The 16733-nt window shown below is 45.0% G+C and overlaps 1 protein-coding gene across 1 annotated transcript in view; it reads right to left on the bottom strand.

Annotated features, from left to right (window-relative positions):
- Positions 1–16733, bottom strand: part of LOC117832321 (E3 ubiquitin-protein ligase SMURF2-like) — a 60449-nt gene that overhangs the window by 6426 nt on the left and 37290 nt on the right. The window contains exons 4-9 of the mRNA XM_034711412.1: positions 11459–11592; positions 8965–9030; positions 5733–5817; positions 5401–5484; positions 3528–3742; positions 962–1061 (exon numbers count right to left, since the gene is read on the bottom strand). Coding sequence (XP_034567303.1) covers positions 962–1061; positions 3528–3742; positions 5401–5484; positions 5733–5817; positions 8965–9030; positions 11459–11592 — 684 coding nt within the window. The remainder of the gene's footprint in view (positions 1–961; positions 1062–3527; positions 3743–5400; positions 5485–5732; positions 5818–8964; positions 9031–11458; positions 11593–16733) is intronic.

The raw sequence follows: 16733 nt of genomic DNA, 5'->3' as shown, positions 1-16733 counted from the left end.
TGAAATATAGCACCATCTAAAACAGACCAGCTGAGTCTCTTCATGCTAACAGGCTAACTGTTGTGCTGCTCATAATGATACCTGCCTGTCCGTCTGCTTCTATGGTGTCATCTCTGATGAATGGTATTCCTCTTTATGTTACTGCCCTCTACTGGTCTGGTGGTGTAGTGCATTTACTTTTTATTTTCTCCATACGTCACTGGCCGGATTTACACAATCTACCCGGGACTTCAGCCCGCGGTCCAAACGCAGACAACAATGGGGGACCAGGAACCTTTTAGTTCAGGGGGAAGTAATTCTGGGGGATAAAAGACCCCAGAACTCTTGGTTTGTTTTTTTACTTCCTGATGAAGGTGTGATGCTGAAACGTGCAGAACAGAGTTTCTGAGTCAACATGCCACGAAGATGAAGACATTAACTGTTCAGAAGAGGGCCTTGGATGTCTGATTTTATTGGTGCACTATCATGAGTCTACTTTATCTTTCAGGTACTCTCTTTCTTTGTGGTAAGCACTTTGTAACTTTGTCTTGAAGGGTACTTTATAGAAGTAGTTTAAGTTTTCTCTCTTTTAGAATCAGCTTTCATTAAGAAGCAGGGCTTTGATGGCGTTCTCCAGTGGACATAAAATCTTAGAGACAGTCTCAACAGCACAGAAGATCACCACAGAGTGGCTGCTGAGGAGTGAGGGACGGACTGATTTCTGCAAGTTATCAAGTAAACTTTGATCATTTAATGCAAGTGAAGATAACTTAATGTGCACCTCCTTATAAAAGAAATATCTCTGGGGTCAGGACAGCGGGTAGAGGAGGAAGCTGGGTCTGGAGAGCAGTGAAGGACACACAGCAAGAGGCCATAAATCAGCCAATTGAGGTGCATGATTACACCACTGAGCCAAACCAGCACCCCAAATCTTTATTAATCTAAAACTGCTCCAGAACACCTCCGTATGTGATGCTTCCCTCATTTATGACCATACCTGGGTACTCTGGGATCGTGCCACGTGCTGACGCCCGTCTGAGTGTGGAGAAAGTAGACCTGGCCCTGCTGCGTGGTCCTCTGCTCTGTAGGACGACAAGAAAAGAGAGGATGAAAGGTTGTGAGATCCTTTGTTATACAATGAGGTGAATCTAAATGAATCTCGGCGCTCCGTCAAATGTCAAACTATATATGGAAAATGAAATTGAGTGTAAGTCATGTGCCGCAGTCAGACAGCTTACGCCTATAATCTGTCTGCGTAAGAGAGAGATCACACGGGCGGAGATAAAAGGACTGACTGAGTCCGTCCAGATCCCAAAAGGCTGCGAGGAGGAGGGAGGGAGGGAGGGAGGGAGAGGGGGGAGGTGAGGGAGATGGGGGTGAGGAACATTGGAGAGGAGCGATGAGGTTGTCTGACGTCTGAGTTGGTGAGCTCATTCATCAAAGTCTGACAGAGATATTTCCACAGAGAGGCCTGCCAAACAGCTCTCCTCTGGCATCCCTCTGGACGAACCTCTCGCTTTAACATGCATGTACACACGTAACCTCCCAAACCCCCACACACACCCCCACACACACCCAAACACACACACACACGACGAGGGCATGATATACATCTGACACACTCCGGGCTGCCGTGTTTGCATGCAGAGAGTCGGACGTGCTGACAGCTTTTATAGGGACTGAGGGCAGAGACCAAAGGCTGTTTTAACAGATGGACGACGTGACAGCTCTCTGAGAGTGAAGCCAAAAGGTGTAGAGCTCCATGTAGCCTGCCTCCTCCATACGGTCTAATGGGACATGGGTCGAACTTTAAAATCCAAACACAGGTGAAACAAATGTTTGTCAAACATGGTTTCTGTCATTATAGTGAGTTCTTATCATGCTGATTTATGTCTCAGTGTTCATGTTTCTGTTCACTTTGAATTATTATTGATGACATAAAAAGAGGGATAAAGTAGGATCAGTTTAGATCTGACTCTTCTTCAGAATGTTGACTTTCCTCACTGAATTCTGACATCAAAGACAGAATTCTAGAATGTCGTCTTTGATCTTTAAAGGAAAGAATTCTAGAATGTTGTCTTTGATCTTAAAGACAGAATTCTAGAATGTTGTCTTTGATCTTAAAGACAGAATTCTAGAATGTTGTCTTTGATCTTAAAGACAGAATTCTAGAATGTTGTCTTTGATCTTAAAGACAGAATTCTAGAATGTTGTCTTTGATCTTAAAGAGAATTCTAGAATGTTGTCTTTGATCTTTAAAGGAAAGAATTCTAGAATGTTGTCTTTGATCTTAAAGACAGAATTCTAGAATGTTGTCTTTGATCTTAAAGAGAATTCTAGAATGTTGTCTTTGATCTTTAAAGGAAAGAATTCTAGAATGTTGTCTTTGATCTTTAAGGACAGAATTCTAGAACGTTGTCTTTGATCTTTAAAGGACAGAATTCTGAGTAAAAAGGTAGGAAAAATAACCAAAATCCTCCTCCATATTAAGGCTATGATTGACAGCTGTGTTGACCAATGAGGCTCCTGCAGCGCTGTGTGCACTGGAATATCAGAGTAGATGAGGAACAGTAAGAGGAAACGTAACAAACACTAACACAAGAGTCATTGAACGCACCATAACTGTGTCTGCTTCGAACCCAGACAAGAATCTGTGAGGCTGTGGACAGGACCCACCTGAGGACTGGACCCACCTGAGGGAGCTCTAACACATGCACATAAGCAGAAGCTGGAGAGGCGTCGGCCATCTTTACTAAGGAACTCTTTGTTCCCACTTGTTTGTTGCAGACTGTTCATGTTTTAAAACCCGATAAACGCTTGACTTTTAAAGAGTAAGGACACGAGGAGATAGAGCCAGATGTGTCGTGAAGTCAGAGCCTCATAATCTGAACCACTCGGAGCAAAGCTGTGATATGCTTTTATTGCTTTGGCTCCCAAAATCCTGCAGAAGATTTCCCTGCGATGATAAAGCCCCTCCCTGGGGCTGTGTGGGGGATCACAGCTTGTGTGTGTGTTTGCTTTTACATGAATGCATCTGATTGTTTGACTGTGTGCAGAACAGAGAGCAAGGGGGAGGAGGAGGGAGGGGGGGGGGGGGGGGGTGAATGGCTGTCGTCAGCCCTTAACAGCTCGATCAATTCAATTAGATTGTCTAAAATGGAGCCAGTATTTCAGGCTCCTTGTGCAGAGCTGCAGCGTCATCAGAGCAGAGCTGGACTGAATGAGGCCACAGATTAGCCGGGTTACTGAGCCCGGTCTTTAGCAGGGAGGAGGAGGAGGAGGAGGAGGAGGAGGGCAGAGAGGAAGTAATTAACACAACAGCATTACAATGTTGACACAATTCAGAGGCTAGGTAGAGACGGATTAACCGGAGGATAAAAAGCCCGGCACTCTAAAGTCATGAACATACATCTCTCTGTTCATATATGAAACATCTGCTCATCATTTCATCAAACTGAAGAACACATTACTGCGTTCATCTGTCGGAGGGCGAGGAAGAGAAGCTGCATGATAACAGTACAAATATATACGATCAGGTTCCCACTGACCATATCCCTCAGGTAGATCCGGGGGCGTGTGCAGGTGGGTCCTGCTCATGTAGTTGCGGTGCCTCTGGGACCGGACCCGTCTCTCCTGGGCCCGCTGCTCACCGCCGCTGGGAGGCAACGCTGTGGTGGGCGTGGCCCCGTTGGTGCTGACGGGCGTGTTCTCATCCACGATGCAGCTGAGCGGCCGGCCGGGGCTGGAGTACTCTGACGCCGGCCTGAGAGGAGGAAGGTGGAGGAAAGGTGACGAGGAAGATCAGAAACAAAGAAGAAGAATGTGAGAGGATATCAGAGAGGGACTTTCACACACGAGAGGTGGAGGTGGGGATGTAATCGTCTGAATCTGTGCAGACGTTCATTCAAAAAAGTTGGGTGAGCCAATACATGATCGGCGCAGGTTTGAGTCTGGAACATTTACACCTAACTAGGAATGGGCGATATCATCGGCCCTCCGATATTATCGGCCAATATTGACTTAAAAATGTAATATCAGGAATTATCTGTAGCGGGTTTTTATAAACGATGTTTGTTCAGTAGGCTTTAGCAATTCCGAGCCTGCATGAACGCAGCATGGGACGTTTACAGGCGTATAACAACAACAACAACATGCTAGACTCGTGGGTTGCTAACCGTGGCTAACAAGCTAGCTCACCCGGTGCATGAGATGTCCGTGGTTTGGAACTATTTTCCCATGTCACCTACGAATCCTTAATTTGCAATGACTGCAGAGCGTTGGTTATGTGAGGAGGAAACAAGGCGTCTTCCTTTAATACATCAGATTTGATCTCCCATCTCAAGAAGAATCTGTCTTGTTTTTATTTGCAGTATTTTGAGAGAGCAGGGCGATGGAGCCCAGTTTATAATTGAATGATTGTATTATTTACCAAGTTATGGACACTTCCTCATTCACTGAACTTGGAATAAAAGAGAACTATGTTTGTTCACTACTCTGGACTGAAGATATGCTTCTTCCTTGTTTGGATATTGTCTGTTGTGATGTTTGAGGCGAAATTTTTCTCTCTAAAATCTCTAAAAAATAATAAATATGGTCGTGCCACATTGGCACTTTTTTCCATAACTGATGTTGAAGTTGTTCTCTTATTTTGCTCAAACAGTGTGTACATTTGGAAAGCCCTGTTGCATTTATGTATGCAACAATTACAATTAGGCATAATGTGTTAACTCCACATTAGGAGATTTGTTGTTACCAAACAGTTCTGGTGTAAAAAGCCTGAATGTATCAGTATTGGAAATTAAGAGTTGCAAGTGTGCAGAGTGATGAAGCTGTTCACGTTGAGCTGAGATTCTCTGCTTTATAGCTTCTACCAGTTGCATGTATTTAGTTCCTGCAGTTGTAAATGTGTAGTGTTACATAATGCAGAGATATTAACCCAGAAACAGTGACCATTACAGAGGGTACCTCCTCCTTTTGCATGCTCTACCCAGCCCTCACCACCTCACCTAGACGACATGTGTGAAAGACAATTCTAGAAACTTTCAGGACCTGCTTCCTCTAAGAGTTTACGTGCAAAAGAGCCAAAGAGAGTGCAAACACACAGCTGCATCTTCAGGTGTGAAGGATGTAATCTATACATGCAGCTCTATCAAACACAACAGTTCTTAGACCGTGTGAGACCCAGCTCTGTGAGGAACTAGTGCCAGACAAAGAGACAGAGTGGTGATAAAATGCGTCTCTATGATTCCCTGGCTCTTCCACATCATTAGACCCAGTCTGGGTCCGTCCTCCTGACACGGCTGTCTCTTTCTTTTTAAGGAGACCACTCCAGTTCAGACAGACTTCCCCCAATTTGCGCTGAGGTCAGAGAAGAGGTCTGCTGCTGTGTGATTTAAGAGGTCTGGGCTGGAGTGTACTCACCTGGTCGGCCTCTCCCACTGCGTGGTGCGTGTGATGTGGTTCAAGTACTGGATCCGTCCAGACGCCGTCCTCCTCTCCTCCCAGCTGGCCACAGAAACACACACACACACACACACACACACACACACACAGACGCAGCAGTCAGCGGACACAGTTAAGAAGCCGCAGAATCATCATCTGTCTCGCTGCACCGTCTCACCGCATGCACGGATCAGATTCTGTGGATCTGAACTCCTGTCGCGCTCCAAGGCAGAATTTATTCTGGAGATTTGCTACAGCCTCTAAAAAACGCTCCTCCTGAGATGATAAGAGATTTCCCCAAAGTCACTCACCCATCTGGAAGATCATTGTCAAACAGCCGACTGCAGTCCACCACGGGGCCTCCTGTGCCTATCCGGTCCCTGGACTGCAGGCTCACTGCAGCAACACATGGCAGACAGATGCACGCTCTGGGATTACTCGACAGCACATTACAGCGCAGGCACAGATATTTTATCCAAACATGAGACGGAGCGGGATATCCTTATGAGGAACAGGACCAGGGCTACATTTATCAGCTGTGTCCTGGGGGGTCTGCTGTGTTCTCTCTGCTCTTTGTTTTTTTCCTTCTTCTGATGTGTGATGAAACCCAAGCCTACACTCTATATGATTCATGTTGTGTATTAAACCATGAGAACACTCAGCAGGCCGACATATTTCACATTCACATACACGCATTATGTCGCAATGATCAGACATTTGGGGCTGACGTAAACATGTTTTCTGTTTGTGTCTTTGTTGTTATGTTTTTTTTGTTTTTTTATTTAATATATGCAACAGACACTAAAGTGCTAGACATCAAACAGAACACAAAAGAAAAACAAACCATAGAACTTGAGAGCAACAACCAAACAAAGCCATCAAGTATAGAACAAAATACAAAAAAAAACCCCAAAAAAAACAAACAAAGAGACTAGAAGAAAAACAAAACAAACAAAAAACAAACAAACAAAAAAAACAAAACAAAAAAAAAAACGGTTAGAAAAGAAGAGTTGGACTATAGGTGACGATCACAAAACAAAACACACACAGAGAAAAAAAAAAAAAAAAAAAAAAAAAAAAAAAAAAAAAAACAAAACAGAACAAACAAGACGAGAGTAGACTGTTATGGAGGGGATTGTCAAGAAAGAGAAAAGAGAAAAAACACAATAGAAAGAGAAGATAAAGACTAGAAGAGAAAAAATGCTTGCTTTTGAGAAGGACAAGAGAGGTTTTAGAAGGGGGATTATGAATGTGTGTGTGCAGTTATATGGGTGTTGATGTTTATGTGCATGTTGTAGTTTGATGGGTATTTACAGGGTATTTATAAGTGGACTCTAGAAAGCATGTAGTGTGCCACTGCGGATGATGAGAGGGCATGGTGGAGGGAGGAGCTGTAGGTACCAGCAGACTGGTATCGGCCAGGCCCGGCTCTGCAAAGGCAGCCCCCAGACCCTTGGGAGGGGACTTGCGAATTGCAGAGCCAGGCCAGTTTCAGGTGCATACATTTTAGGGGGGCCACCAGACCCAAGGGAGGAAGCCCCCCCCTCATGTGATGCACGCAATGATGATGCACTGATTGAGGGTGATGACACAGCTGTTATTTAAGACGGGTAGGGTGGCAGAGGAGGTCCCAGTTTTATGCAGTGATCAGTGAGGCCTTTTATGTTTGTGTATGTATGTGTGTTTGTGTGTTTGTGTGTCTGTGTGTCTGTGTGTTTGTGTATTTCTGTTTTAATGATGAAGGTGATGGGGTGCGGTTATGTCCTAAAGATGAAGAGAGGGGATGGAAAGCAGATAGGAGAGCATGAAAGATGAAATCAGAGAAATAATAGTATGAACAAAACAAAACAAAACAAAACAAAACAAAACAAAAAAAAAAAAAATGTTATGTTTAAACCTCTGCTCTCTCTCTACATTTCTTATTTGTGCTTTATTTTACATTCTTTAATTCATGCATTTGACGTGTTTATATTGTACAAATCAAAAAAAGATGTGATCATAAAAAATAGACAAAATGACGTGATCATTGTAAGGAAAACATGGATTGGTGTTGTTTCTACTTCTGCAGTTTTTTGAGCTCGAACTAAGGCTGGGTGATATGGATAATGATGTTATCACGATAAACATCAAATCATTATTTCATTTAAGTTTAAAGTCAGATTTCTGCTCCTGAGTGAAAGTTGAAGTTTGTTAGTTTGGATCTGGGTTTAGTTTTCTGATGAACTTCTTGAATCCATCATTTCTGATGGTGCTAACAGGAAGCAGGTCTCTAATGTAAGATCAGATTTTTGTGAAGTTTTAGTTTGTAGATTCTTATTTTTCCCACATTGATTTCCATAATTTGATTTAAATTTACAACAAAGATATATCAAACTGTGTTCTGTCAGTTTATAGAGTATTGTTTTGAGTTGTGCTCTCCCCTTTAAGATTACTAAAGGTTACAGGCAGAGTGGTGTTGTTTCCCACAGTGCAGTGAATGCATCACGGTTAATCAGTGCTCCGTTGTCTTACGGTCGTGATGGACATTAAACATGTTAGAAATGAACAGCAGAAGTTGTCTCTGCTCTCTTCCTTTACCTTCATCCTGAATGTAAATTTAATGAAGTGTATGAAGTTAAAGGTTGAAGCAGAGTCAGCACAGTGTCAGACTAACCACTCGCTGTCCCTCGTCTCAGCTGTGTTTACATTCAGTGCCGAACATCTTTAAGCCCCGCCTACCTCTCACCCCGCGACATGATTGGCTGTTCAATGCCTCTTCTTCTTCTGTCAAATGTTGGGCGCCAACTAGCGTTTAAGGCTCATTATCACCCTCTCTAATTTATGTGGCCGGGGGGTGTAATTACATGTTTATTTATATCGAATTTTTTAACAAAATGTTTTATATTTATATAGAAAAATTATAACGCGATAGTTATAGAATTATCGCCTAGCTTTAGCTTGAACGCTGCGTCAAAAACCAGCTGAGGACGGTCCTCAGTGAGTGTGCCGATAGAGAAATGATCTATCCAGACTACACTGGTCTTTTGAACCAGGCTGTAAACATGTTTATTTCTGCTGTGAAGATCGTCTTCTTTGAATGGGTGTGTATGTGGTTTCCTGTACGTCTGGAGCCAGCCTCTAGTGGACACTCGATGAACTGCAGTTTTTAGCACTTCCGCATTGGACTCATATTTTTTAGACCAGAGGTTGCCGCTTGGTTGTAAACAGTTCAACTTTTGGAACACCGGCGCGCTCAGCAATGTCACTTCCTGATCACCGACCAATCAGAATCAAGAAGGGGGCGGGATTTCTGGTATTAGCTTTTTCAACAACAAGGAGGAGAAAAGTTATACAATTTCTGAGTTCAGAGCTGCTGCTGATGCTCTGACATGATTTCTATCAACAGTTTTTACAGTTTCTATATGAATTAAAGCAAATATGAAACAGAGCTGACGGTCACTGCTTAGGAAGCACTGTGGGACGACTTTTGAGACCTAGCAACAGTAAACACTGAAGTTGATGTTCTGTGCTACAAAATGTTTCCTGGTTTGTGTTCCCACTTACCGACGATCTGTCCTCTGACCGTGTCGCTGTCGTTGGGACTCAGCTTGTTCAAGTCTAGTCTCTGATCTGCTGAGAGGAAACAGAAGGAAGGATAGACACAGAGAGAGACAGAGAGAGAGAGATAGAGAGAGAGAGAGAGAGAGAGATCATGAGACAAACAGGAAATGAGAGACGATGGAAGGACCAGCTATAAAGAGGATTCATCAGTGTCAGGGAGATGCATGTAACTAGTGTGTGTGTGTTTTATTTCCCCCCTTGGACGTCCCATCGCTCTGTATCATTTACATCACTCAGAGTCCATTCCCCTCTCTCTCTCCCTCCCTCATTATCCTCCTCTCATTCTTCTGTCTGCAGACCGCGGCCTCGGCTGTACCCTGGAACAGATGGTCCGGGGTCTGTGGAGCGAGCCACAGGGCCGTAAAAAATCTCACTGAGCACCGGCTTCAGTTCAAATGCAGAGGTCAAACATTTGACAAAATTCAGTACAAAGCCGGCACTATTCCACCCCGGTCTTAGCGTGGACATGAACCTCTGCCAAAGTCTGGAAACTCTTTGTCTGAACTTCTTAAAGTCTGTGGAATTCGAGAGCGAGGGAGAAACACGGAGGAAAAAAAGAAAGGACACACTGCCTGCAGACATGAGAAATGCCACTATCTGCTCTCTCTCTCTCTCTCTGTTGTCTGGGTGTCATGCAGATCAGCTCAGGATGTCTGTCTAGACTAAACACGGACCATAACAGGCAATGGTCAAACCGTTACAAGGCTGGCTGGAGGTCAGCAGCCGCAGAGAAAACACACACACACACACACACACACACACTCGCAGAGACGGTGAAATGCAGACAGGGAAGAGCACTCATGAGTACATGTATACGTTTAAATATGCAGACACTCTGCAATTATATTTAAATGTTACTGTAAAACAGAGACACGCAAATATTCCAGCCGACCAGATGCCGTCCTTCGGTCCTGTGGACGAGACGAGAGAGCAACTTCTGGTAAATTCCTCACAAAAACAAAAGAATGACACACACACAGACACACACACTCACACACACAAGGGGGGGTCGACCACAACACAGAGAACACAACAAATCTACGCTTACACTTAAATAGCTGCACAATTATGCACGTCTGCGCGGAATGACCGGCTGTCTAGATCGGCGGACGGAGATAGAGCGAGGTTAGTCACAATGGCATTTTGTGTGTAAGTGTGTGTGTGTGTGTGTGTGTGTGTGTTTCTTCGTGTATGTGTGTGTGTGCAGGAGACTGAAGGGGAAGCAGCAGGGGTGAGGAGGAGGCCAGCAGAGAAAGTCAAACCACTCGCAGCTGTGGACCAAGGTTCAGGTTTCCTGTGTCGCTCCAGGAAAAGCAGCAGCGTCAGGGCCTTCGAGGGAAAGCTGCGGGTTCTCTCTCTCTCTCTCTCTCTCTGGGTACGAGTCTCCCTGCAGCTACACCTCGCCTCCATCTCATCGTGCACTCAGATTAAGACAGGAGACGGTTTTATATCGTCTGCAGGGTGATGGTGATCGACCCACACAAACATCAGACCTGGTGAGGAGGAGAAGGAGCTACTCTATCCCCCCTCTCTCTCTCTCTCTCTCTGCTCCTGAGCAAACATCACGTACACAGCAGGCGTCATGGATACGCCCTTATTTACTCACCAGGGAACATTAAGAGTAATTGATTAAACTGAAGCTATTCCACGGAACAGACTGGAGCGAGGAGCGTAAACAGAGAGACAAATAAATAACTCAGGGCAGGGAGCTCGGCTGAAACGTCTGTGTGCACACTGAGGAGAGGAGGATTTCATTTACAGGAGAGGATGAGTATCAAGAGGTTAACATCAATCCAGTATCTCATGCTCAACATGCATCTGTTTTTTTTATAACATTTGATCTTGCGGCGCCGTTGGCCGAGCGGTCTAAGTGTGCAACCCACATACAGAGGCTATAGTCCTTGTTGCAGAGGCTGCAGGTTCAATTCCAGCCTCAACCATTTACTACATGTCCTCCCCAACTCTCTACTCTCAACTGTCCTATCAATAAAAGACAAAAATGCACCAAAAATATGTTGGGCAACATGTTTCAGGATTACGAGCAGAGATGTTCAACTCTCTTTTTGGCTCCTCTTAAATCTCTCTCTCTCTCCTCTGCAGGAGAGCGACAGAGAGGAACAGATTCTTCACATCAAACTGCTTTTTAAACAGGTTTTTACCAGCCAACGTTTGCAGGTCAAGTTTCTGAGAGGAGGGATAACTCAGCTACATGAAACATTCATGATCGGGACTGTCTCCTCTCTGAGCTGCAGTTCAAGTCGCCTCATCTCTCTGATTCTGCATGTTAAGGCGACTTCACATCAGACTCCACGAGCTCCCTGTAATATGCAGCAGAGCTTCTTCCACCAGACACGAGATAAAAACCACACATCTCAGACATTTCAGTACACATGAGGACAGTTTAGGATTGGTGCATTAGATTGACACTGACACTTACAGCCGGTGTCTTTAAGGCGGTTGATTGCGTTGGACAGAAGGCGGACACAGCCCAGGAAACCAGCGCCCTGCTTCTTGTGGATCTTCTTGTGGTTCCACACGCTGATGGTGATGGAGTCTGACTTCCCGATGTATCTGAAGGAAGAGAGAGAAGAAGGAGAGACAGTTTGAGTATTGAGTGGTTTCAAGGTTTAACATGTTGGAACCTCGTTCAGGATGTCCTCAGGGACACAGGGGGGAGACACACATCCCCTAACAATGAGCCGCCTCGTCAAGGACACGCCACAAGTCACGGAGGGGCCGGGGGGGGCCGGATGAGGAAGAGGAAGGCGGGGGGTGACTGAGAGGGATTTTCCCACTCTGGTCTGTGTGAATGTGTAAATCTGACCCTGAACGTCTGAGTATGAGACAGAGCTCCTCCTGCAGACCGGCACCCTGTGAATCATTTATGATATTCACAGCATCCCGTCGCACATAACGGTCAGAGCGAGAGAGAGAGGGAGAGGATGGAGGGAGGGGAGCGACGGCTGCAAACATGAACACAGTCTGAAGGATGAGGAAGCGTCTGGGAGTCTGTGGAAAGAGACTGAACACTTCACACCCAGCGCTGAGCGCTCCGGGCTCTTTGGGTTTAAATGAGGAATCAAAACGAGCCGCCTTATTAAAGCAGCTTAATGAAAATGTGAGCGGGTGTTAACGGTCATTAAAGCTGGGGTTGGTGTTCAGATTTAGATCCACTTTTTGTCATACTGGTTAAAATGATCTTTATGTCCTGATGGTAATCAATACATAATGTGTTCTTAAAGAAGAGGTAAAGAAAGCTGCTATCTACATCCGGAGTAAACCTGGGAAAACACCAACCAATCCCCGTTTTTGGGGTCCAAAATTTTAAACCAATCAGATCCCGTCCTGCCGTTCTGCCCGCCTCCTGCAGAGCGTACATTTCCCCGGTGTTCACTCCCCGTCTCCTGCCTCTGCTTCCCCTGACTCTACTGACTGCCCCTCTCGATCCACCTCGGGCCTGTCCCCTCTGACCCGATGAGGGTCTTTGCTCAGGACTGTAGTCCGGATCAGAGTCTAAAAAGCTCTCACCACGGGGGCTCTGACAAGCAGAAGAATGAATGACATTTAGTAAGTCCTACGAATGAATGAAGAACTTCTCCTCTTGTCACCAGGACAACTGGATAATGCTAGCATGATAGTTGTGAGTGCTAACAGCAGTCATGTTTGTTTGTGTTTTTAACTTTCACTATGAGAATGTTTTGGTGAGGACCGGTTTGGAATCAGTCACCATCATATGGTCGCAGGGGCGCTGTTTTGGAGGAGCTCTGAGGGGAGGGGGAGGAGGGGTTAGACGGAGTCCTGAGGAAATGCTACATTCAAATTCATGCTAGTTTTCTGAGACCACCAACCCTAGCTTTAATTATGTTGTCAAATATGGAAATGTTTAGTTATGTAACTCAATCATTGTTTGTCTTCAAGTTAACTTCAGAAACTTTACCGATACGACCGTGACGTGGAGAACGTTTACGACCTTATATTGCAGGAAGTAGTATTCAATCATTAATCACTACAATGCTTTACATCTGTTTGTGGGTTATTAAGCTCTCTGACCTTTGAGCTGAAGACTAACATCAGGATAGAAGACAGGTGGAGCGAGATCTGTATTTATTTACAAGGACAGATGGGCAGCGAGAGCCGGCACATCACTAAACTGGCGTAAAACCTGAGGACTCTTTCTCCTTAGGAATTAAGATCCCCGCTGCTCTACACCAAGCTTTTGGGATGTCTTGTTTAGTATGCCCTCTACAGATAAGTTTAGTAGCCTACCACATGGCTCATGATGTCCCCCAAAGCCAGGGATAGATAGGACAGATGGGAACTGACTGTCTTAAACCTGAGGACTCTTTCTCCTTAGGAATTAAGATTAAGAATTAAGATCCCCACTGCTCTAAACCAAGCTTTTGGGATGACGTCTTCATCACATACTATTCTAAATAAACTCCACAAGGATCTAACAACAGGCTCCTGTTTTCACCTGTTACAGGTGTAGACAGATCTGTATTTACAGATGTCGTAACACATGAACTTAGACGATGCCTATTCCTTTTGAGTAAAACACAAGGCACTCATGCGAAAAGAAATGATGTGCACTCAGTGTGGAAACCCAACCCACTATACCCTCTACTGATAAGTTTAGTAGCCTACCACATGGTTCCTCATGTCCCCCAAAGCCAGGGATAGATAGGACAGATAGGAAGCACATCACTAAACTGGCTTAAACCTGAGGACTCTTTCTCCCTAGGAATTAAGGTTGCCCCTGCTCTAAACCAAGCTTTTGGGATGACTTGTCTAAAGTCTAAATAGCCTCCACAAGAATCTTAGATCACCAGGAACGCTTTTAGAACCCGGTAGGGTGGACTGGGTCTGAGTATGTATTCTATAAGAGTTCCTCTATCTCTTGATTTGACGCTTTGGGTTGCCCTCCCTTTTCTTGACTAAGCAATCCTCCAACAAACTTTAAAGGGTCCCTACAAAGATCTGCACAAGATCGCACATCTGCAACCAGTGACTGAGACGATCACTCATCGTGATCAGCTGCAGCGGCAGAGACATGATCTGCAGGTGATCAGAGACAGAGAGGTCCTTCAGTGCAGCTGGTTTTTGCACTTTCTGAAGTCTAGTTAAATACTTCTGCTGTCGAATCAGCGCCCCCAGGTCTGCGTAGTCCTTTTCCAACGCAGTGTAGCCTGACGTGCTCCTCCTCCCAAATGTAACTAGGCGCCGAAACAACACGGATCGCAAGCCCTGTGATTGGTCCAGTGGGTGGCATCGAATTTCCTGTACCGTATATCTCATCTCCTCCGTCGTCTCCTCTCTCTCCTTGAACCATTGCTGTATAATCATGTCAACATGTCTTAGCTGTAAATGAACATAACACGCTCAGATCGCTGTGAAAAAGCAAGCAGAAACGGGCGACCTGACTTTCAGAGAAACCCCGCTGCCCTCAAGAGGGAGTGCTACAGAGAAAAGCAGACCCAGCTGATGCACAAATATGTAGAGCTCACATCCGTGTCGGCCACTACGGCATAGAGTCAACAGAGAAGTTTGAGATTGTTCTTGAAGAAGTCTTGCCCACAGAAGGATCACCTGATGTGTTAACGAAGAATCAAGTGAAGGTTTCCAAACCGAGTCGTGTTATTTGAGTTGAAGTTCAGACGCTAACAGAAAGGAGAAACTGTAGGAGGCGAGGTGGGACAAGCTGCTGCGTGTGTGAAAGGGAGGACACACTCATAAGTTTGAGAACAAAGCACATTTAATGAATAAACTAACCTAAAAATAGAGTTTATACGCAGATGACATAACGTACTATAGAAAGGGTTTCAGGACTTTGAATAGACCCGCCCTCGCTGCCTCGCCTGACTCAGGTACAGTGTCTTTAAGATCCACTATCAGGCTCCTCTCCCACAAAGCAGTGCCTCCCCAAACAACCACCCGACTGAAACAACTCAAGTTAGGTTTAAAAAAAGCTTGTGGTCTTTGGTTACACATGAGCAGCGACTCCTGGGAGGAAGAGAGCTTCCTGGCAGACGGCCACACAGGTTCACCTCCACCGCATGAGACATGCCCAGACTCACAGCTTGGTGAACGTTGCGTTATCAAACATCTGAACATCTGAACTTAAAGAGTGTTGCAGGTGAGGGGAGAAGCTTTGGGTTTGCAGGTATCAGAGTAACAAAAGACCATCGTCTGAGGAGAGAATGATCTGCTGTTGATTCTGATCTGGAGCAGAGATCTTTAAGTCCTGATCAAAGTGAGGTTTCTCTCCTTTGAGCTGCTAACAGATTAAAACACGCATTTAAGGAACATTAGTTCTGCCATAGTTTGAAGTAACAGATCGTGAGTCAGGGCCGAGCCTGCGATAACATCTAACCATGTGAACCTGTCGTGGCACATCTGCCGGGGTGGTCTCCCCTTCTTTCCGTCGAAAACTAATCATGTGTACGATTCGCAGAACTGCATCCCACCATAATTATCATGCTGCTTACCAAAGGGGATATGAAACAATGGGGCTGTGAGTAAGACGTCTGGACATTTTGAGTCGATGCCAAATGCCTGTCTGGGGTGCGATGTGAGAGAGCGGCTCAGTCAGACAGACGTGACGAGAGAGGGAAGTATTATTACCCAGCCCCAGTCATCTGGATCACCCTCCGTCTAATAAAATTCATTAGTCTGGCTACGATATTTAATACCAGGCATGGGCAATAACACACACACACACACACACACACACGCACAGAGCAGAGGAGACAAAGGGAAAATAGAAACAAAAAGGAGAAAGCAGATTTAAAGTGTCAGAAGTGAAGTTCATCCTTCATCACAGAGGCATCTTTGGGACTTTTTTTTTTTAGCCTCTCTTTCCTGTAAGTTGCCGCCGAGAACATGTGGTCAAAGTGAAAGAGAAACATGACATTACAGCAACAATGCAACCACAGTCTGAAATAGAAACAGAAAGAAAACCGAGGGCTGACTCCGGAGATTCACAAGTTTAAACTGGAAACTGCTGATGTCCTAAAATTACCCCGAGAGCTCGGGTTTACTCGAGCGAACACACGTCTTCATCCTCTGAGTGGATTCAGCGATTCACAGCCAGTGGGTTCTGCGACCTTAAAGGTGTTTCTGTGAGAACCACAAGGTAAAATAGGGACGTAATGGAGCAGCTGATCTACATATGAAGCTATCTGAAAGTGAAGGATGAACAGTTACTTTATGAGGAGGATTTTTTATTCATCTTGTGCATTTTGTGAGCTTTTTGCTTTCCTTTGTTCCATCTCTGCAGAAATTCACCAAGATCACTTTTTCCTACTCGATCCTGAGAAAGATAAAATGATTTGGGTATTTGCTAAGGGATGGGACCTTGCAAAAGCTCTAAAGACATGAATTAAGGTGATGTGAACAGAAGATAATTGACTGAAGAAGAAGTTGTGGGTGTTACGTCAGACAGAAAGAGGTTTTGGGACTTTTTTTTGCCTTTATTGACAGGACAGCTGAAGAAAGACAGCAAATGTGGGGAGTGGAGAGAGGGGGAAGACTTGCAGTAAATGGTCGACCAGCAGGGAGTCGAACCGTTGACCTCTGCAATGAGGACTATACCCTCTATACATGGGGTGTTTAGACCGCTGGGACCCCCAGAAAGAGATGTTTAAAGATGCTAAAAAGAAGAATCTGAGAGGAAACATGGAGCATGCTCTTCAGTCTGCAGAGAGTTTCCCAAT

This window comes from Notolabrus celidotus, chromosome 20 (genome assembly GCF_009762535.1).
Source record: "Notolabrus celidotus isolate fNotCel1 chromosome 20, fNotCel1.pri, whole genome shotgun sequence".
Taxonomy (NCBI): domain Eukaryota; kingdom Metazoa; phylum Chordata; class Actinopteri; order Labriformes; family Labridae; genus Notolabrus; species Notolabrus celidotus.
Note: the sequence above shows the minus strand (reverse complement) of the source record. Positions and strands in the feature narration are given on the sequence as shown.